Source organism: Ostrinia nubilalis, chromosome 7 (genome assembly GCF_963855985.1).
Source record: "Ostrinia nubilalis chromosome 7, ilOstNubi1.1, whole genome shotgun sequence".
Taxonomy (NCBI): Eukaryota; Metazoa; Arthropoda; class Insecta; order Lepidoptera; family Crambidae; genus Ostrinia; species Ostrinia nubilalis.
This window is the reverse complement of record NC_087094.1, coordinates 2,700,027-2,724,294: the sequence shown is the minus strand read 5'-3', so window position 1 is coordinate 2,724,294 and position 24,268 is coordinate 2,700,027. Positions and strand designations below refer to the sequence as shown.

The 24,268-nt window shown below is 35.1% G+C and overlaps 2 protein-coding genes and 1 pseudogene across 2 annotated transcripts; all 3 read left to right on the top strand.

Moving 5' to 3' along the window:
• Positions 1 to 663: 663 nt before the first annotated feature.
• LOC135073062 (cytochrome P450 6B6-like) lies at positions 664 to 3,977 on the top strand. The gene is made up of 3 exons (XM_063967077.1): positions 664 to 1,806; positions 2,753 to 3,007; positions 3,342 to 3,977. The coding sequence occupies exons 1-3, from the start codon at positions 684 to 686 to the stop codon at positions 3,521 to 3,523; spliced, it is 1,560 nt and encodes a 519-aa protein (XP_063823147.1). The 5' UTR covers positions 664 to 683; the 3' UTR covers positions 3,524 to 3,977.
• Positions 3,978 to 9,942: 5,965 nt separating this feature from the next.
• On the top strand, positions 9,943 to 11,987 carry LOC135073060 (cytochrome P450 6B6-like; annotated as a pseudogene).
• A 100-nt stretch (positions 11,988 to 12,087) lies between these two features.
• Positions 12,088 to 14,254, top strand: LOC135073061 (cytochrome P450 6B6-like). Its single transcript, XM_063967076.1, has 2 exons — positions 12,088 to 13,589; positions 13,955 to 14,254. The coding sequence occupies exons 1-2, from the start codon at positions 12,389 to 12,391 to the stop codon at positions 14,134 to 14,136; spliced, it is 1,383 nt and encodes a 460-aa protein (XP_063823146.1). The 5' UTR covers positions 12,088 to 12,388; the 3' UTR covers positions 14,137 to 14,254.
• The last annotated feature ends 10,014 nt before the right edge of the window (positions 14,255 to 24,268 follow it).

Here is a 24,268-nt window from a genome sequence, read left to right as displayed (position 1 = left end):
CTGCTACCATTTTGGGACAATATAAAATATGGGCTGGTGCTAAGAAGAAGTGGCGGAAGAAATTAATGCCCGTTTTCACCTTCTATCCTTAATTTTTAAGTGACCCCTATGGTAACACTTAACAGGAATTTTGTTTTCATAGGGGTCACTTAAAAATTAGGGATTGATGATGGTGAAAACGGGCCTCAGTTATCTTTGACAGCCTCTTTTTCAATCTACATATAATTCCCCAAGAATCACCTACCTCCTTTATGCAGTCTGAGATTTGGATGCTGAAGAAGTCAGGTTATTCTTAAATTTGACTAGTTTTATTTATTAACTAGCTGTGCCCATGACTTCGTACGCGTGAAAATAGTTTAAATATTGTTTTCCGTTTTTACAACATCTTTCATTCCTGCTCCGACGCTATTGGCTGTAGGGTGATGTTCAGCTTAAAGCCTTAGGCTATCCAACACAAAATTAATTACGTGCCAGTAGTTCCTGAGATTAGTGCTTTCAAGCAAACAAACAAACTCTTCATAGTTTTTTAAAATATAATTATGTATGACGAGTAAATGAATATTTGTTTGTAAGCAAAAGCAAAGATAAGTAATCAAGCGACTGATATGGCTAAAAATAGCATTGTACAGAAATTTAATTCAGTCGTATGTGAATTGTGGTGTCGGACACAACAATAATCGAAAATGATTTTGATTGTCATTTTTGCTTTATTTATTTTTGTATTGTATTTATACAATGTTCGAACATTCAGTTACTGGAAAAAAAGAGGAATCAAGTACGAAGAACCTGTTCTACTTTTCGGGACATACAGAAAAGTTTTGCTTGGGAATCAAAGCAGATCACAGATGGCGGAAGAACTGTATTGGAAGTATCCCGACGAAGACGTCGTTGGAGGTTTCAAGGCAACCACACCAGAATTAATCATAAGGAATCCAGAACTGATAAAAGAGGTTCTTATCAATGATTTCTCATCATTTTACAGACGTGGATTGGTTAATCATAAAACAGTTGTGGAGCCTTTAAGAAAAAACTTATTTTCTCTTGACGGAGATCTTTGGCGCTTGTTGAGACAAAGAATGACTCCAGCATTCACAAGTGGAAAACTAAAAGCAATGTTCCCTTTAATTGTGGAACGAGCTGAGAAATTACAGTCATACACTTTAGCAGCCGCCTCTCAAAATCGTTCCCTGAATGCACGTGACCTCATGGCTCGCTTCACCACTGACTTTATTGGTGCCTGTGGTTTCGGAATAGACTCTGACTCATTGAATGAAGAAAACTCAGAGTTCCGTAAACTTGGCGTAAGCATATTTACTGTCACAACACGAGATATTATAGTTAATATCCTGAAAGAAATGTGTCCTGAGCTCTTCAAAAATTACAAGTTGTTCGTGAGAGTCGAAAGCGACATATTGGGTTTGGTGAAACAAATACAAATCAAAAGGAACTATCAGCCATCGGGTCGCAACGATTTCATAGATCTGCTTTTAGCCTGTCAAAAGAAAGGTGTTATGGAAGGTGAATCCATAGAAAAACTCAACCCTGATGGTACTCCCGTACGGGTGTCAGCTGAATTGGATGATGATTTGTTCGCTGCCCAAGTGTTTGTATTTTTTGGTGCTGGGTTTGAAACCTCTGCATCTTCAACTAGTTACACATTGCATCAACTAGCATTCAATCCGGATGTTCAAAAAAAAGTTCAGAATGAAATTGATACTGTACTTGATAAATATAATGGTACATTATGTTATGATGCTGTGAAAGAGATGACATACTTAGATTGGGCGTTTAAAGAAGGGTTAACACGTTGAGTGCGAAACCAGGTCTATAGACCTTGTGTACGTCTCGCTTACCGTGCGGCTAAGAAAATTATAGTCTTCCTTGTCGTGCGAAAGGCATAACTTCAATTGGGTCCGGTGTAGGAAAGTGATGAATATATATCTATGATGTATTCTTAAAATAGAATCCAATGATGTACCTACCTTAATACCAGGTTTTTAGACCTGGTACCGCACGGAAGTAATAAAATGTCTTCACAATGCGAAACCAGGTCGAAGTACCTTGTACCCTGCGCACCTGGTACCGCACCCCACGCTAGCTTCGTGCAGCCAGTGTTGCCTCGCATTCGTAAGAAACGCACATGTCGACATGGCGTCAAGAGAAACAAACAAAATCAAAACTGCAAATTGATTATAATTTAATTTGCTACACGATTTATTGCTAATTTAAATAATGTTTTTCGTGACAAACATTTGAAGTTGTAACTAAATGTTATTAAATAATATGTTTTCTTTAAATATAGCTTATTTAAGTATTTATGCACGTATGTCTTATTTGTAAAATATTTAGACTAAATTATTAAAACATCTTTGTTTGTTACTTTTTTAAATTTTTATTAAAACTTAATTTAAACTATCGATATTTGTATTTCACATCACTAGAATACCCACCAGACTTCCCTACTTCAGTGCGGGCACAGGGTGCATAAGCCTTGTATTTTGAATATAGCTATAATTTTCATACTAAACAAGTTATTCACGAACGCCTTCAGGTGTATGTCAATAAATGCATTATTATTAATATTCAAAGAAAAAAAACACAATATCTATAAACATGAAGCCAAAAATAAAATTAATATATCTTAAATATTACAAGGTCTTTAAGCCTTGTGCCGCCACAATGTAAGTTTTAATACCAGGTTTATTGACCTTGTACCGAAGGAATGGAAATTATTAGAAAGTTACTGCCGCAGCAAAGGTGTTAAGAATGTTCCCCTCCCTTGGATACCTCATGAGAGAGTGTACGTCAAAGTATACGTTCAAAGATATAAATTTAACTATAGATGAAGATGTCAAAGTGTTGATTCCAGTACAGTCGTTGCACATGGACCCAAAATATTGGGATGACCCTGAAGAATTTCGTCCGGAAAGATTTGACCCGGATAATTTTAGTTCCAGACAGAAATTGGTTTATTTTCCATTCGGTGAAGGATCACGAAATTGTATAGGTAAATAAAGACATTTATTAAAAATATTGAAATCACTCTTCAATTATTTATTAACCGATTGAGTCCCAGGACGGCATTAATTAATGTCATAACAATTGATTATCTATTGTGTCTAGATTAGCGGAGCTTGAAGGATTAATCGACTAATTTTATCTATAAAATGTTTTTTTAATAATAGTGGCAAGAAACTGGCTTACAGTAGATTCTTACTTAGAAACTAAATAAGATGTTTGCATTATTTAGCTTCTTGCTTCGCTGTAAAAAAATAATCAAAAGATAACGTTAATCTTATCTTTGACTAGTCTGTAGATACTATAATATTTATGGTTTTCAGGTAGTCGCCTGGGTTTGATGCAGTCACTGGCTGGTCTGGCGGCCATTCTCTCGAAATTTACAGTGGAACCTGCGCCTGAGTCGACAAGACATGTTGAAGTCAATCCTAAATCGAACGTTGTTCAAGGTGTTAATAACAATAATTTGCCACTTATGTTTAGAGAAAGAAATAAAAGTAATTGATACTTGAAACCTATAGTGATTATTATATGGTTATATGATTTTAATTGTAATGTAATATTTTAGTAATTTTAACATTTACCTAAAGTTTGGTGTTTGGTTCGGAATCCCAAATATCAAAATCGTGTATTTAATTATTATTATGTATAAGGAGTAAATAAATACTTATGTATAGCAGTTTTTTTGGCTGACATTGGGAAAGTTTGTTGTCGACACGATAAGAAGAAGATTTGTTAACAAAAGCAAAGATAAGCTATCAAATGACTGATAACTTATCTTACAAGACAAATAAGATATAAGATACATTTTATGGTATAAGTGATTGATAACATATCTTATTAAGATAACTATAGCTAAAATAGCATAGTCCAGAACATTATGAAACAAACCAAAAGCAGTCTTGTGTGAATTGTGTGGTGTCGGATACCATTATAATCGACAATGATTTTGATCATCATTTTCGCCTTTTTTATATTTTTATTGTATCTATGTTACAGGAAATGTATGAATTCTAGGAATTGTATACTATTCCTAGGAAATAAATACAATTCCGAAGCTATTTAGGAAATGTATAAAATATTGCTTCAGAGATTTTTTAATACGCACATATCCTAGGAAATTTATACTTTTCCTAGGAATTTTATAGAATTCCAAGATTGTATTAGGAAATGTATAAAACTAAGTGGCACTAGCGCGGTCGCGTGATCGGGTGCCCCTCGGTACGCCAAAAATTTCATTTAGCCAAACCACATCGGCCGATAGGTACTTTTAACTCACAATAATTATTATTTTTTAGCCTGACAGTTGTTTTCGCACTATTATACTTTGGCCGAAAAAAATATTTGTCTAAAATTTATTGGCATACCTACCTTTCTTTCGGCATCACGCATATTACGCTGAAGTATTGGAAATCCCTAATTTTAGCATCTCTTATATTAAACTATTATTGGCATGAAGGTTTTAGTACTCCTGCTGGATAACAAAGTCTCGGTTAGGTTAGGTTAGACTTGCGACCTTACACATACACAGCTGCTGCGGTAGCGGCCACCGAGCGCTATTTAAGTTTCGGAGAAAAAAAAGTGGCTTTATAAAAATATTTTTCTGAATGTATTAAATATCTCATAAATAATAGATTAATTTATTTCCCTTCAAATGAATAATTTCTGCAACATAATTATAACCCTGTATGCTCCACTTTCTGCTTGTTTGAAAGGTTACTAAGTGTTCATAGGTGAATTGAAGAAAACGGGATATAAATATGCCGGTGCCCACCTTTAGATGTGCAAATAAATAAATACTGCATTTTCAAGCATCGTAGATATGAACAATGTTCATAAATCCAAGCTCAACCCAAGTTCGCCAGACATACTGGAACCAAACAAAACCTGCCAGCCAGATTGTTTCAGATAGACTGGAAAGGCGTGGGAAGGGCAGACAATTATGTCCGTTCAAAAACCAAACAGTTTTATCGCGATGGCTTCGGAACACGAAGATTTATGTAACTAAGCTTGTGAGTGAAGTTACGGACTACACACGGTCTGAACTCAAACATAGATTCGAGACTGACTGATGGAATTCAATTTTTCCACAGGCTTTTGTAACAGTTACAGTATATTATTTATAACTAGAGCCATTTTACAATTACTCTGTAAGGTCTTTTGTGGACTTAATTAATGATAATATTGAATGTAATTAATAATTAATTAATAAAATCACGGGCATCAAAAGAGGTGGAGGTGCTTTACGTAACACAATAGATTTTACTCATGCTCTGAAATAAAATAGCAAAATGACGAAATTAATGCAACATAATTATAACCATTTATTAAGCTGGTTACTAAATGGCTTATTAACCTCTACATGAAACTTTCTTTCTCTCTCATTTCTTCATCTCTATCTCTTGTTGACTCTTAAAAATAACCAAATAAATCTTCATGAGCCATCGAAATAGTTATACTGTAAGTAATTAAGCACCACTAGTGCCTACATTACGGCAAAAAGACATTAGATAAGTAACTCCATAAAATAATTATGCAGATCCAAGAATATGAAGATAAACTTTCCCCAAGGCAAACACATTTAAACCTTGCCCACAATAATTTATCCAACTTTCCGGGGAAGTGTAAACGAAGGCGCTTCCTTCTGACATCCCATCCACGGCTTGTAATGAATATTATTTAATTACGCGTACCCACATATCTCCAAGTAGTTGGAGCACTCGCATTTGGACGAGTGCTTTTGCATGTCGCGCGGAGTAGGTGTTAACAAAATGGCTGCCGCGGCGTAGGTCGTAAATCTTAAAATGGCGACGGGCCGTCCCTGGACACATGACGGGGAAAAGGAGTTAAGTAGGTCGGTTTGTCACGGCTTATGCTGGAATCGAAGGTTTTGGGTTTAGTTGGAACAAAGTGGCCGCTTAATTTTGGATAGCACCATTAATATTTAGTTACGACTTAAATACTCCACTAATTATTTTACTATGAAAACTAGTTAATTCATCCGTTTTACAAGTATTTACAATGAAAATACTTTTATAACCACACAAAATAGATATTAAAAAGAAATATAGCGGTCTAATTGCTAGAATGCTATCTCTATAGTGATATCAATTTTAATTAAAAAAAATGCATTAAAAATAATTTCATTTTAGAGAGATGTTAAAAAAATAGGCCAAAGTATTACCATATAGATTTATACTTTGGAAACGTTTCAATGCGGATCTAAATCTACTATTTGCACCTTTTTCTACCCATATTGTAAGTACTTTTAAATTTTATGCTAATTAGGTATGCGAGTTTTTAATATCTTTTATAATTTTCATAATTCTGTGATAATTCTGCTGCTCAGTAATTTCTTTGATCATTTTGTTAAAAGTCATAGTAGGGTTATATAAAGTAGGTTTGTTTTGCATTGATATACACGAGGTTAACCCCACAATAAGTTGTATATTTTAATATCTAAGGACTAGAAGAACTAATTATTATGATTGGAATATCTTTATTCTTTAGCAGATTAATGCTCTTTGGAAATGTTCTCAGTAGATGTAGCAATTTTTTTACAAAAAGTAATAAAAGTCTAACAAGTTTAGTATGCCTCTACTGGAACTTCTAAATGAACCCACTCTCCTAAGCTCATTTATGACTAGAAGCTGTGAAATTAATTATTATTAAAACTGCTGGCAAGTTGTAAGTGAAAATTCCTCCTGCATTTTAATAGATCCAAGTACAAACTAGCTAATCTACTCGGATCAAGGAGATCCTCCATTTTTGCTAGATAATAGCTGCTATTAAAGTTTGTAGCTCTAATAAGGCCAGAGCTGAAAAGGACGGTTATTTATTTTATTTGCGCTGCTAAAACAGTGAAGACGTTATATACTTTACTGAAGTTTCATTTTGAGAGCACACGTCGCTAGATTACTGCAGAATGTGGGACAAAATGGAATCCAACTGTTTGGTAACAGTGCGAATACAGTTTTGGAAAAGAATAACATTTGGAAATTGTTTGGAAAGGTGAACTAGAGCAGTGCAAACTACGATTACTACTACTAAGATTCATTTCTTCTTAATAATTTCATGTGATGGTATATCTACTTATGCAACTTAATAAATACACAATACATTACTAAAGAAATATAGGCAGAATTGACGGCCGATGGGGCAGCAAGGTTCCTGAGTGGAGGACGCGTACCGGAAAACGCAGCGTACCAACCGGGCAACATGGAAAGCATTGGGGGAGGCCTATGTTCAGCAGAGGACGTCCTATGGCTGAGATGATGATGATGATGATGATAGGGAGAATTTATGTGTCTATTTAGCTCAGTCAGTGCCTAAGGTATGGAAGCGGCACGTGAGGGGTGACATTGTCATATTATGACGTGACAGAGCCTACAAATATTAAGGATATCTGAAGTTTCGCTGATGTTTGAGATCTCAAAAACACTCTCCCATGCCGATCCCGTACCTCATGCACTGACTGTGTTAAATGCTAGACATAGTGAATGTTTTATTTGTGTGTAGATTTTAAATATTATAATACATGACGTAACATTTATGATACCCTTATGTTACACGAACGGTAATACCCATTGATTTAATAGCGAATGGTAATGGTAGAATCCTCTTGCATCAGAAGTAGGTATTGAGCACTCGTTTATCGTAAAAATACGTTTTAGGACTTCTCATAACAAAAGAAAGTTGAGCATTGTATACTTTTCTCAAGGGCTTCCTAGAGGACAGGAGGGTAATAAAAAAGAACAACGCAAATACAACAGCAATAAAAAGTAGTGTAGTTAAATTTTACAACTTTGTGAAATTCAATCGCGAACAGGAGTAAAAATTTTACTGTTAAGCTTTTCATATTTCTTGATGTATAAGTTTTTGTCGTAACAAAGATGTTTTATTCATAAAAATCTGCATTGAAAAGAAAATACGGAGTCTGGCGAGGATTTTTTACGATACAAAAAACAAAAGCCAGAACTTTACGAAATTGTAACAATGACTGGCCACTTTTTGCGAGAACGCTGAAACGTCAAAAACATTTATTACAAGTTTGATGATAAACTATGATAAACAGTAAATTCTAGAACGTAGAAATTCTGCTAATGGGAGCCATGCTACACATAGATGACCTAACTTAGCTTCTCGTGGAGTCATCAGAATAACAATAAATAGATCTATACTTATAATATTATAAATGCGAAAGTAACTTTGTCTGTCTGTCTGTCTTGCTTTCACGTTTAAACCACTGAACTGATTTTGATGAAATTTGGCAAAGAGATAGTTTGGATCCCGGGAAAGGACATAGGATAGTTTTTATCCCGGTTTTTGAAACAGGGACGCGCGCGATAAAGTTTTTCTGTGACAGACAAAATTCAACGCGGGCGAAGCCGCGGGCGGAAAGCTAGTAATTTCATAAATGCCTGTAAGATCCCTACGGTACATATTTTACGGCAGGTTCATACTGTGAAAGACTGATCATTGATCATTTCGTTATGCGCTGAGCTAACTGTATCTAGAATTGCCTGCTAAAAAGCACCTGGATGCGGGCAGTGCAAGACCGGTCGTTGTGGAAATCCTTGGGGAAGCCCTTTGTCCAGCAGTGGACGTCATTTGGCTGAATGGATGGACGGGTTTGCGTATTATAAATAAATTAAGCTTAAAGTCTGTTCGCCGAGAGTTGATAAAAAAAATTAAATATCAGAGGTTCTAAACTCATTATAAATTGCGGCCCGCTAATTATTTTTGTCGATATAATGAAAAAGTTGGTAGATTTATCATTATTATTTCTTTTAAATTTACGGGAATTATTCCGGTTAGGGCATACGTGGGGATACGGATCAAACACGTGGCGTCCATGTGTTGGATAAAAAGTATTTCATTATTGGGCCATTCTTATTCTTACGCATTTTTGTGTGAGATGTAAGAATAGCATATGTGTTTTAAGAAAATCAGTGCACTGTATATTAATTTACTTAGTAAAATACCTCTATTAACTAGGCCGAATATAATTTTTATCATAAAACTATTAGAAGAATATTTAAAAAAAATTACAAGTCCAAAATGTCACGGACCGTGTAGTGTGAGATTCCCGGATTTGGACATAAAATATTTTTTTCTGAAGAGATGTCATGTTATTTTGATAAATATTACGGTAATTATGCAAGATTAATATATGTTATAATATAAGACTGTTAAAAATATATACCAATAATAATGACCATTTTTTATTTATAACACCATACGTTGTGTGAGCAGTTTTTGTGTCACAACCACGTGCGCCACTTTAAATAAGCGTAACTCGGTACAAAACCTATCTTTGATATTGACATCCCTTCCTAAGTTTTTTTAGAACAGTAACATTGTCATCTTATTATATTTGCAAATGGCTGAACGTAGTGAGTGAACCGCAATAAATTAATTCCTATTTATTTGAAAAAAAGGGACAACTAAAACACGTCCATCCCGTGTACGGTTTTTAAAGGTAGGTATCAATGTCACGCTATTGTTTAAAACATAATTATGTTCAATCTACATATAATTCCCCAAGAATCACCTACCTCCTTTTTGCAGTCTGAGATTTGGATGCTGAAGAAGTAAGATTATTTTTAAATTTGACTAGTTTTATTTATTACTTACTGTGCCCTTCGTACACGTGAAAACAGTTTAAATATTGTTTTCCGTTTTTACAACATTTTTCTTTCCTGCTCCGCCTTTATTGGCCTTTCTCGATAAATTATCGGCTATCCAACACAAAATTAATTACGTGCCAGTAGTTCCTGAGATAAGTGCGTTCAAGCAAACAAACAAACTCTTTAGTTTTTTTAAATATAATTATGTATGACGAGTAAATGAATATTTGTTTGTAGCAAAAGCAAAGATAAGTTATCAAGCGACTGATATGACTAAAAATAGCATTGTACAGAAATTTAATTCAGTCGTATGTGAATTGTGGTGTCGGACACAATAATAATAATCGAAAATGATTTTGATTGTCATTTTTGCTCTATTTATTTTTGTATTGTATTTATACAATGTTCGAACATTCAGTTACTGGAAAAAAAGAGGAATCAAGTACGAAGAACCTGTTCTACTTTTCGGGACATACAGAAAAGTTTTGCTTGGGAAGCAAAGCAGATCACAGATGGCGGAAGAACTGTATTGGAAGTATCCCGACGAAGACGTCGTTGGAGGTTTCAAGGCAACCACACCAGAATTAATCATAAGGAATCCAGAACTGATAAAAGAGGTTCTTATCAATGATTTCTCATCATTTTACAGACGTGGATTGGTTACTCATAAAACAGTTATGGAGCCTTTAAGAAAACACTTATTTTCTCTTGACGGAGATCTTTGGCGCTTGTTGAGACAAAGAATGACTCCAGCATTCACAAGTGGAAAACTAAAAGCAATGTTCCCTTTAATTGTGGAACGAGCTGAGAAATTACAGTCATACACTTTAGCAGCCGCCTCTCAAAATCGTTCCCTGAATGCACGTGACCTCATGGCTCGCTTCACCACTGACTTTATTGGTGCCTGTGGTTTCGGAATAGACTCTGACTCATTGAATGAAGAAAACTCAGAGTTCCGTAAACTTGGCGTAAGCATATTTTCTGTCACAACACGAGATATTATAGTTAATATCCTGAAAGAAATGTGTCCTGAGCTCTTCAAAAATTACAAGTTGTTCGTGAGAGTCGAAAGCGACATATTGGGTTTGGTGAAACAAATACAAATCAAAAGGAACTATCAGCCATCGGGTCGCAACGATTTCATAGATCTGCTTTTAGCCTGTCAAAAGAAAGGTGTTATGGAAGGTGAATCCATAGAAAAACTCAACCCTGATGGTACACCCATGCGGGTGTCAGCTGAATTGGATGATGATTTGTTCGCTGCCCAAGTGTTTGTATTTTTTGGTGCAGGGTTTGAAACCTCTGCATCTTCAACTAGTTACACATTGCATCAACTAGCGTTCAATCCGGATGTTCAAAAAAAAATTCAGAATGAAATTGATACTGTACTTGATAAATATAAAGGTACATTATGTTATGATGCTGTGAAAGAGATGACATACTTAGATTGGGCGTTTAAAGAAGGGTTAAGAATGTTCCCCTCCCTTGGATACCTCATGAGAGAGTGTACGTCAAAGTATACGTTCAAAGATATAAATTTAACTATAGATGAAGATGTCAAAGTGTTGATTCCAGTACAGTCGTTGCACATGGACCCAAAATATTGGGATGACCCTGAAGAATTTCGTCCGGAAAGATTTGACCCGGATAATTTTAGTTCCAGACAGAAATTGGTTTATTTCCCGTTCGGTGAAGGACCACGAAATTGTATAGGTAAATAAATACATTTATTAAAAATATTGAAATCAATCTTCGATTATTATTCGATTTATTTTATTTATATTTTTTTTAATAATAGGGGCAAGAAACTGGCTAACAGTAGATTCTTACTTTAAAAAGTTAAACTATGATTATATCTCAAAACCTAATAAGGTATTATGCACATTATTTAGTTTCTTGCTTCGTTGTAAAAAAATAATCAAAAGATAATGTTAATCTAAGTAGTCTGTAGATATTTTAATATTTATGGTTTTGCAGGTAGTCGCCTGGGTTTGATGCAATCACTGGCTGGTCTGGCGGCCATTCTCTCTAAATTCACCGTGGAACCTGCGCCTGAGTCGATGAGACATGTTGAAGTCAATCCTAAATCGAACGTTGTTCAAGGTGTTAAGAACAATAATTTGCCACTTATGTTTAGAGAAAGAAAAAAAAGTTATTGATACTTGAAACCAATGGTGATTATTATATTTCTTGGTTATATAATTTTAATTGTAATGTAATATTTGAGTAATTTTAACATTTACCTAAAGTTTGGTGTTTGGTTCGGAATTAACATCCCAAATATCAAAATCGTGTATGTATTATTATTATGTATGACGAGTAAATAAATACTTATTTGTAGCAGTTGTTTTGGCTGACATTGGGAAAGTTTGTTGTCGACACGATAAGAAGAAGATTTGTTAACAAAAGCAAAGATAAGCTATCAATTGACTGATAACTTATCTTACAAGACAACTTATAAGATATAAGATACATTTTATGATATAAGTGATTGATAACATATCTTATAAGATAGCTATAGCTAAAAAAGCATAGTTCAGAACATTATGAAACAAATCAAAAGCAGTCTTGTGTGAATTGTGTGGTGTAGTGTACCATTATAATCGACAATGATTTTGATCGTCATTTTCGCTTTTTTTATATTTTTATTATATCTATACAATGTTCGAACATTTAGTTAACCTGTTCTACTTTTCGGGACATACAGAAAAGTTTTGCTAGGGAAGCAAAGCAGATCACAGATGGCGGAAGAACTGTATTGGAAGTTTCCCGATGAAGATGTCGTTGGTGCTTTCAAGGCAACCACACCAGAATTAATAATAAGAAATCTAGAACTTATAAAAAATATTCTTGTCAATGATTTCTCATCATTTTACAGTCGTGGATTCAATACTCATAAAACAGTGATAGAACCTTTAAGAAAACATTTGTTTTCTGTTGATGGGGATCTTTGGCGTTTGTTGAGACAAAGAATGACTCCAGCATTCACAAGTGGAAAACTAAAAGCAATGTTCCCTTTAATTGTAGAACGAGCTGAGAAATTACAGTCACGCACTTTAGCAGCCGCCTCTCAAAATTGTCCCTTGAATGTGCGTGACCTCATGTCTTGCTTCACCACTGACTTTATTGGTGCCTGTGGTTTCGGAATAGACTCTGACTCATTGAATGAAGAAAACTCAGAGTTCCGTAAAATTGGTGCACAAATATTTTCAACCACAACGCGAGATGTTATAATTAATATACTGAAAGAATTGTTTCCTGAGCTCTTCAAAAATTTAAAGGTGTTGTCGAAAATCGAAAACGACATAATGGATTTGGTGAAACAAATACAAATAAAAAGAAACTATCAGCCATCGGGTCGCAACGATTTCATAGATCTACTTTTAGCCTGTCAAAAAAAAGGTGCTATGGAAGGAGAATCCATAGAAAAACTCAACCCTGATGGTACACCCGTGCAGGTGTCAGCTGAATTGGATGATGAGTTATTCGCTGCCCAAGTGTTTGTGTTCTTTTCTGCTGGGTTTGAAACGTCTGCATCTTCAACAAGTTTCACATTACATCAACTGGCGTTCAATCCCGATGTTCAAAAAAAAGTTCAGAATGAAATTGATGATGTCCTTGATAAATATAATGGTTCACTGTGTTATGACGCTATAAAAGAGATGACATACTTAGAATGGGCGTTTAAAGAAGGGCTTAGAATGTTCCCCCCACTTGGGTACCTCATAAGAGAGTGTACGTCAAAGTTTACGTTCAAAGATGTAAACTTTAATATAGATGAAGATGTTAAAATATTGATTCCAGTACAGTCGTTGCACATGGACTCAAATTATTGGGATGATCCTGAAGAATTTCGTCCGGAAAGATTTCATCCGGATAATTTTACTTCCAGGCAAAAATTGGTTTATTTCCCGTTCGGTGAAGGACCACGTAATTGCATAGGTAAGATTTATAATTAAAAATATCAGTCTTCGTCAGTTCGACAGTATTAATGTATTGAGAAGAAACTGTCTTACAGTAGAATCAGTTAACAATAATGTATCTCTACGATTACACCGATACCGCGTATTTTATGTAAGTGTTTTCTGTACGTTGTTTTGCTTCTTGCTACGTCGTAAAAATAGTCAAAAATCAGGGGTGGAATTGTGTAAAGCAATCGTAATTATTTGACAGTTCATAACGTAGTCAATCCAGTTATACAAAGCATTTGACAAAACAATCGTACGTTATGAACTGTCAAATGATAACGATTGCTTTACACAATTCCACCTCTGATCTTTTTGTAACTATAATTTTTATGGTTTCAGGTAGTCGTCTGGGTTTGATGCAGTCGCTGGCTGGTCTGGCGGCCATTCTCTCGAAGTTCACCGTGGAACCTGCGCCTGAGTCGACGAGACAAGTTGAAGTCAATACTAAATCACACCTTGTTCAAGGTGTAAAGAACAATTATTTGCCACTTATGTTTAGAGAAAGGAGTACCGCTTATTAATACCAACTCGTTTAAGAAACCAACGTGACCTTACTTACTTTAAGTGTTAATACTTAGCTATTATCCTAGGCCTATAGGAGTGAAAGTCATTAGGTTAAAACGAACGAACATATTTTTATTCTACTATTATTTTATTATTTAATAGAACTTCTCTACTCTATTATACAGGGTGGAATTTTGTAATGCCACCTGGAAGGAAAGTACTCTTAATACTGTAGATATGAAATTGTACTCAAAGAAAACACTCCTTTACTTTTAAAAAGAAAGAGAACTGCATTCAACGATTTTTGATTTTTTTTTGAAAATTCACCGCCATACCATACAATTTTCTGTAAATAATTATGATAATTTAAGATTTCATGGTTTTTCTTTCTTGCGTCTTGGTGGTTTTGGTTCACCGCCATACCATACAATTTTCTGTAAATAATAATGATAATTTAAGATTTCATGGTTTTTCTTTCTTGCGTCTTGGTGGCGCTTTTTTGCTCGACTTTCTTCTTTGTGGGGGCACTGCCGTGCCCCCACAAAGAAGAAAGTCGAGCAAAAAAGCGGCACGGCCGTACCATCCTTTTCTCGAAGCAATTCAGGCCATTTTCGACTGCCTGTAACTTCGTTGTGGATAAAACTAGAAGGCTGAATTTTCATTAGCTATGCAGGCATTGTAAAGACACGGTATATTTAAAATTTCATTCAATTTGAACCAGTAGTTTAAGAATTATAACGGGTCAAAGTTACTTAATTTTGTCACTCACTGACTCACTGACTCACTGACTGACTCACCGATCATCAAAATTCTAAGGCACTTCTAGCAGACCTAGAAGCTTCAAATTTGGAATATAAGTAGTGTTTGGTGTATGAATCAAGGAAAAACTAAAATATTTGGGGGCACGGTAGTGCAACCGCCAAGTCGAGTAAAATTTTTCAATTTCGGTCCAGTTTTCTAGATACATAACTGCTGTCTACAAAATACAAAAAGAAATGAGATCCCATCAAAAACAATACTTGTCAAAAAAACTAAGTCTCGCAACTCAGTTGTTCTACGGTAAAAAGTTGTGAGATCCATGTAATACCAAGTCCAGGCCAGGAAATCTTTAACGTTTTACATAAATATATTGACTTGGCCATCGCATGAAAACACGTGTAAATTAAATTATTTAGTGCGATGGCCAAGTCAATATATTTATGTAAAACGTTAAAGATTTCCTGGCCTGGACTTGGTATTACATGGATCTCACAACTTTTTACCGTAGAACAACTGAGTTGCGAGACTTGTTTTTTTTGACAAGTATTGTTTTTGATGGGATATACTTAACCCTACCGATCGATGCAATAAAAATACACGGTGTAATTTTTGAAAGATTTTAGTTTGTTCGATTCCCGAGTTTGGCAAGCAAAATATGAAAAATCTTTGAATGCAGTTCTATTTCTTTTCAAAAATAAAGAAATGTTTTCTTTGAGTAAAATCTTCTATCCACATTATTAAGAGTACTTTCCCTCCGGATGGCATTACAAAATTCAAAATTCCACCCTGTATACTCTATTATATTCTATTTTTATCATAAACCTATAGAGCCAAGACAATCGGGTGATCAATCTACATTTATCCAGTAAATGCATTTGATAGTAAGCAGCTGCATTGAGCTGTGATGGATGAAGTCGTTGCGCGAGTTTACGAAATTTTCAGTTTCACACAGAATTTTCGAGCAGATGTCGCCTTTATTCAAACAAGATAAGAACTATAATTCCTCAAATGCAAGTTCAAAATAGGCTAATCTTATTTCTGTCTGGGGTGAATTATTAAAATACACCTTCAAAAATATCTGCGATTAGTTCCTAGCAAGTTTCGCCTCTCAATCTTAGAGTAGGCGCACACCGTTGATTTTTCGTCGGCCGATAGTTTAGTCGGGCAGTTGATCAGTATGGGCATGTATGGGAGTGCGCACACTACGCCGATTCGATTTGGCCGATTCTTCATACAAATTAAAATCAGGCACAACTATCGGCCAACTAAAAATCAACGGTGTGCCCCTACTCTAACTCTCAATACGTTGGTCAATTTATATGAAATCGATCATTATTTTTATTCTGTCACTCTACGAATATTTCTTTATATTCGTTTTCATTCATAGTTTTTTTTTTCAATCAGTCTGTTGTTACTCAACCATTTTAGAATTCGAATACATCAACGTAGCATTGTGGAAAAAATCCTAAAACAAAAAGGTTTTTTTGGCAACAAGAGTGAATTTGGCCAACGATGCCTGAATACCAAAACGGAAACAATTTGCAATCAGACGTTCCTTTGGAGAATAAATTAAAAGTTGTGCTAAATTAGAGGTTTCGAATAATTGAGGTTGTTACTTAGTTTTGCAACATGAAAAATTGGTCAAAACCTAAGTAAAACCTTCTTAAAACACTTCTTATTATTGGAATATTATATGTTTGTTGACTGATTTTAGCCTTGGCTTACCGTACCTACTATTATTACGTACCTACTAAAACTACCAAAATCAATTAGAACTGAGGGTAAACATTTAACGTTCGGTCGTCGTCGTCTATTGCTGGACAAAGGCCTCCCCAAACATTAACCTGTATTTCTCGCGACTTTCACCAAATCGTCGGTCCACCTCGTGGTATGCCTGACCCGATATACATATAAGAGGACCCTGTTGTTGGATTGTTCTTTTGTTATTGTTAAGATAATTTAAGATAAGGTTATGATGGGACTAATATTCTACTCAGTAAAAGTCCCTAACTTAATAAGGGACCCGGGTGAACCCGTCGAATAACATCAATGATGTTTTTTATTAAAACCATAATATTCTAAGACTCAGACTTGCAATAAAAAAACGCATTTAAAAATGTGATTGTAATTTACTAATCTACGAGTATATAAACAACCTTATCTATGTGTTTGATAGCAGCTGCATAACAATTAAATTGGAAAATTACACTGCTTATCTTTATGAAGTTATTTATTTATCAGTAAGCGCCATAAAATGATTTTAATCGCAAAAGTCTGTTATCAGTTTCCATAATTCCAATTAGGTACCTATTTACCTAATCTACCAATATATTGTTTTAATCCCTAAAATATTTTAGATAAAGTTTTTAATTCAAACATCGCAAAAATTGCCATCTTTTAACATAAAGATGAACTAGCTTATACGTTGAAGCGTAGTGCTAGATTTCTACTGAAAATTTAACAAGACGCTCGTTTCTACAATGCCTGGTAGAGTGCGCTAAGCAACTGTAGCGTACAGCGCCATCCTACGGAGGGTTGTAAAACTACGCTAAAAGCAACCATACCATGCTTTTTTCCTGCAAGAATAGGGGTTACTTTTGTAGAGATACACCATTCGTCCGCTAGATGTCTTTTGTTGCAAAAATATTTTTATTAAACCATAATGAAAAACTTTTATCGCCACTAATGTTATAAGTAATGAAATTATAAGTGAAAACAAAATAATTTCTATGTTGCTTATTGAAATTACTTAGGCTGGGTTGCACCATCTTATTTTAAATCTCTCAAACTCCATACAAAAAAAGCCGGTTATCGTTATAGTTACGGTCAAAATAAGGTGGTGCAACTCAGCCTTAGAACATAATAATTTAAAAAACAATTTAACACGGTAACAAATACCTCACACGGCAATAATATTTTTTTTTTTTGTAAATCCGTGCTTTCATTAAAGATAGGAATATTCAGTTTAAAAATAACACTGCACAACAGCATTTGTGATGATTGGGTTATGTTACATGATATTAGTCCTATTTTTAATGACGATTTCAAATCTGTGATTGAAATATCTGTATCAGCTCTGGTTAAAAAAATATGACACTTGGGTCTTTTTGTAAAAAAACACTCTTTTTTTAGAGATGATCCTATTTTATGAAGTTGTTAAGTTGAAAAAACTTTCTTTTATTTGACTTCCTTGCTGATGCTGAAGGCAGACAGCTCTTCTGAATGATTCAACAGCAGTCAGCCATCATGTGTGCATTCCAGTGGCCCTGATAGCGTCCCTCTATCGTACGAAGGCCCTGGTGGATTTGCTCGCCATGTTCTTCACTTAGATCCTTAAGAGTTGTGATAAAATTGTTCAGGTGATTGCGAAGAGAGTGTAATTCGATGTTTATATTACATCCAACCAAAAAAACATGTTTGTAAGTGACTCATACGTTGTTCGATGTGTAAGAATAGTAAGATTTTTTCGGATTTTCCAAAAAAAAAAAAATGCCAAATTAACTCATTCCATGTCTTTTCGGAAGACTTGAAGATCCTAAATCTCTAAAACGATCGTTAAAACCATCTTGGCTACATGGTTTTGAAAATTTCGGGTCACATTCAAAGTCTCTACCACACTGACAGTTTTCGCCTCAAAATCCTCATGTGAAGTATCAACATGAGGTTCAGGTAACTTCTTAGGGTTGAAAAGACGTCTACATGCCAAACGTATGCAAGGAATTACTATTTAGTCCAATATTTTTTGGTTAATACCATTTTTGTTCAAAAATAAAAATAACAGTCGTCGCGATGGTTCAAGGGTTCCTTTCAGATCATAGCGGTTTCGTACCTAAATCTACACATATTCTTATTTGTTTATAAACGTAAAAACTCAACGCATCTTTTCCACGCCTTTTGCGCAATTCAAGGCTTATCTTTCATTTCCACTGGGTCCCCAAACTAATTTTTTTAAGCCAATTTTACGAACTTTGTCACATTTAAACGGATTATTTAAACATATCCTCTCCGCAAATGTAACAAAATTGATTTAGATAATTCACACAAACACTTCTTAATGCTACCATATTAAATTATACAATGAAAACATAGTATTTTTTGAACTGTCGGCGAATTAAAACTGAAATTTAGCAATTTTTGAGTGAAAGCTATAACACGTAAACAAGAGCTGCTACGAAAAAATGGACGGCAGATTCAGAATCAGCGACGTCAAATTAGTAAACATCATGTAATGAAAGTCAATCATCAGCCAAAAGTTGCAATTTTGTTGTGCAGTGTAATCAGACTTTCTCTTATTATTTATTATAGTGCAAAATCACCAACAATATTTTCTCTTACACTACAACTTCAGGATTCCACTAGCTGAAATTAGTTGCAACCGATCCAACTATTCAAAGGCTACCCTTTGATCGTTTCCGATTGCTACATTCCTATGGTTTATATTAGACTAGCTTTTGCCCGCGGCTTCACCCGCGTGAACTTTAGTTTGTCACAGAGATCGTCATAAATTGTAGCTTTTAAGTTATTCTGCGTTATAAAGAATAATACTGTAAAGTTTCGTCAAAATCCGTTCAGTAATTTTTGCGTGAAAGAGTAACAATCATTAATAAACGTCGCGTTAAGACCCGTGTCTTACTATTTTAATCCAGACATCCAAACTTTCGCATTTATAATATAAGTAGGATAAATAGATATTTTACTCATTTAATTTTGTTACAAAAACGAGTCTAAGAGATTTTCGTACTTTACTACTTTACGCATGTAATTGACTCTACCAATATAGCCATGCTTTCAGCTTCAAAAGGTGAGTATGAGTCTTTTAACAATAATTGGGTCTTTGGAGTTTAGAATTATGATTCCTTTTAAAGAAGTTATTGACTAATTCTAATATCAGAGTAATTATGTAGCATTGTACTAACCTACATAATTATTAGCGGCCACTAGCGCCCGTGACTTCGTACGCGTGGATCTCGTTTTACCCCTTAGGGGTGGAGTTTCTTAAGAACCGTTCTTAGTGAGCACCTACGTTCTAAAAGGAACCCCTATGCAAAATTTGAGACTCCTAGCACTTGTAGTTTCTGAGATTTCGTGATGAGTGAGTCAGTCACATAGTACGGGCAGGGCACATAGTACGCAAAACTGACGGCCGATGGGGCAGCAAGGTTCTGGAATGGAGGCCGCGTACCGGAAAACTCAGCGTGGGACGTCCACCCACAAGGTGGACCGACGACCTGATAAAGGTAGCAGGAAGGCGCTGGATGCAGGCCGCTACCAACCGTGCGATGTGGAAGTCATTGGGGGAGGCCTATGTTCAGCAGTCGTCCACTGACTGAAATGATGGCATTTCCTATGACTGAAATGATGATGATGATGATGAGTCAGTCAATCAGTGACCTTCCGCTTTTACCTACACATATAGATGTAAATAAGTGATGCTACATAACAAAACATTAGCTTTTCTATCAATAAAAGCGCAATTATTTCAATTCCATCAAAAAGTTGATAGAGTAAAACAGCATTACGGCTAAATTAACCCATCACACCACACGTCGCACCGATAATTGTGTAAGTGCGGAGTTAGTCACGCGATACTGGAGGGTTGACTTTTTGTGTCGTCACAAAAGGTTTTGTTAGCCGACGCGAAGGTGTTAAGTTTTTAAGTTGAATACGATGTAACGGATGTAAATTAACTGAATTAATGTTAACTATTGTACAATTACAAGTAAAATTACATTTGATTAAAGCACCTGAATATGTTTTAAAAACGTTAGCTGAAATGCGCTTCTGATCGTTTTTCTATCTGAGAAATACTACCTCAGTCACTTTTTTAGAAATTGGTAAGTATCTCATGCTTACGTTTTTAGTAATGATACGCCGAATCACGGTTCAGTGCTTTAGAATATAACGATCTCCGTTAAGAAGATTTACTTTAAGACTGTCTAAAAATCTAGATTTTTAATAATTAAGATGCCATGTTTAAGAGAATAAAGTTTGATTAGTTATTCAAAACATTTCTCCGCTCTGCCTTGATGTGAAACCGGGCCTTAGACGATAGCGGGCTCCACAGGCTCAATGTAGGCTCCTAATATCGTGGGTCGAATCACGAAAAGGCATATTTAATTTTAACAAAATGGCGATATTGAGTTAAACACACCGTGTTATTGAAAAACATGCATTATATAACCTCACAAGAGATCGTAACTGAATTCTTTTCCAGTATTGACAGATAAAAAGGGCCCGTAATTCATTTTTCCATACTTCAAATTATCTTTAAATGTCGCTCCTGTAAAATTGATAAAAATCAGTTACGCCTTTTCATGATTCGACTCACGATATAAAAATATGTGATCTCAGATAGTGTAAGTCCAGTTGTTAACAACTTCTAAGTTATAGTTGTAGCGCACACCATAGAAAAAAGAGTTAAGAAACCTTTTAACATAATTTCCAAATTATTACACCCAAAAAGAACACGTACCCAACCGTACCATAAACTTTTCACTTTTACAGCACCGCTAAAACTATGACTAATCTGCCCATAAATCCTTACCACTTAATTAGAAAGAAGTGAGAAGGTAACGAAACACAATTTATTTAGTACTCAACAAAGGTCGATTCACAATATGTAAATTATTATGGCAGCCATAATTTATTGTTATATAATCGTTGAGCCTAAAAAAGCGGATTGTTGCGTGACCCTCACAACAGTTCGGGAGAGACCTCAGTGATAAGTGGAAGCGGGTAGTCGGTGATTTTTTACCATTACTTAGTGGGGACAGGTGAATGTAACCTTAGTGTAACACTTACATAAACTATTTGGGAATACAAGATTATTTTCTAAATGCTTACTACTATTAGTGGAGAGCCTTGTGAGATTGTCATATTATCGATCCTAAGATCGAAATGGTTTGATTACGACTATTGAGATAACGTTATCCAACATTGTTCTGCATTTTAAACCAGGCAATAAACAATAATGTATTTCATAACTTTAACGGACTTCAATGAACTCCCAGACAGCTATTCGATCCACTAGTAGAGCCAAAATTAGTAGATAAACCTTGTGCAAAAACTAGCAGATCCTAATGAAATAATAGTTTAGTGTGGTACATGATCCAACTAGAATAATTATGTATTTTTAAAGTAATTAACAACATCAACAGCACATGATTGCACCTATGAAATATAAATAAAGTGCAACTGGGTTTACTTTAATACACCGCTGTTTATAGGTTAGTAATTTTCTATTTAAATAGACTGCTGCTTGAAAACTATTGTTATAAGACTCAAAATGAGTTCTAATATTAATAAAAACCCTCCCCGCCACTCACTATCGCCGCACCGCTACCATAAGAGGCATTTCACCTCCCAGACCACGCCCACTTCCTCCACTCGCGGCCTCCTTTGACTTAACCCTTGGAAAGCCCCTTTAGCTCTACAAAAATGATCGATAAGCTAAACTGTAATTAACGAATAATTGCTTTAGTAGATAAGTAGCATATTTTTCATAAAAAGTCAAATTTGGAACAAAATATTTTTACATTATGATAGTTTTTCTATTTCGTAACGCTTCATTACTGCGACACAATAAAAACTTTATAAAACCATTTGAATTCTCCTAAAGTCCTACGTCCAGTTGCGGGTTAGTATCAGTTTTTATAAGGAATTAGAAGCAAATTTTACAAGTCTATTATTCTGACGTTGCGTTATGTTTTTTTTTAATACGAAAAGAAACTTAGTTGTATTCCCAAGTCAATCTAAATTTTCAATTTTCCAGCAAAATATTACATTTGAAAATTGAATTATTTAGTATTTTTTTTTAAAGAACCAGCAGCTTATTCTGTTTCTTCTTATAATTCAGGACTGAGTTGTTTTATCCAAAAATATTAATAAACAAACTGAGTACAACATCAGAAGCAGCTTTATCATCAAGTACTTAGCGTCTATAATTTAATTGTAAAATCCTATTACAATTTTATTATGTCACGCAAAAAATAAAAAGGTACAACCTTTTTATTCAGCGCTATACAAAAATAAAAAATAGGCATGAATTTTAGATGGTGCCCCAAATGGATTAGCGTGTCGACGCCAAAGTAAGTGTGGCATAAGGCATGAATTACTGACTTATGCTGAAAAGTACTGAAAAATGTTCTCGTAGTAACTACCAAGGCGGTGTAATGTTGTGTGTTGTATAATTTTCACACTACGCTGGTCAGCAAAAAGAAATTTAGATTTTAACGCAGCGCAGTTTGGATTAGTATAAAGACTTTTCCCAGTACAATTAAACAGCTTTAGCAATATCTATACCTATTTTAATTTTTCTCGATTACACTCACTCTTGGCAAGCCCCCCATTAGGTGAACCGACGATCTGGTGAAGGTCTCCGGAGGTGCCTGGATGCGGGTGGCGCAGCACCGGTCGTTGTGGAAATATTTGGAGGAGACCAGCAGTGGATGTCATTTGGCTGAAACGAACGACCGAACTTTCACTCTTTTCTGTATCAGATGGTACACAAAAAATCGAATTTTTTTTTGGAATTGAAACTAACTGAAAGCCACAATCGTGTGGATTGCAGATCGCGCCAATACTTTTTTGTTTTATTTGATTGCACTATGGATTGGCCGCTGCAGTATATGCAACATGCAGGTACTCATATTAAGGTATGGTAGGTATTCAAATGTGAGTTTCAGCTTCTCAACCCATTACTTATTTAGCTCCCTAAAAAAATAATAGCATAGAGTTCCATGATTTACCCTTGATTTTTTTATGGGACATGAGGCAAACGTATTTCCTGATGATAACTGATTACCGCCGATCATAGACACTCGCAGCCCCGTGGGCGTTACATGAAGTCATTATCGCTTGATTCCATAACTTGGGGACCCTATCACCGCCTACGTTCGGCTGGACATACCCGTAACACTAGTTCGTGCAGGCTTTGATCGATTTTATTTTTTTCCCGCAGCATTTGCTTTCAGCTTGAAAGCGAAAGACTTTTTTTACGGAATTCCATTTAATGAATTCCCGTCTAGGCTTCATAGTTTATTTTCTTAGCCACAGTAACTGTATTTGCATTTTATTTATTTTTATGCATAGCTTAGCTACATTTTATGTTAAAAAAAATCAATACTGATCAGTATAAAAAAATGCATATAAAGCGTGTTTTTAATCAGGAGACAACTTAATGGTTTATTTCTAATTTAATGAACCGTATTAGATTCGTGGAATAAAAACAAAAAAAATACATTTATTCTCAATTAATGAATCTCATGAATAAATCACGCAATTTTCCTTCATGGCCAGTAATACCATAGCAGACGGCTAAATTCCTGTGATGTTTAATTTTGGAAGGTAAATTAAACAGATTCCATACACGAACCGCGATGGCATATCGCC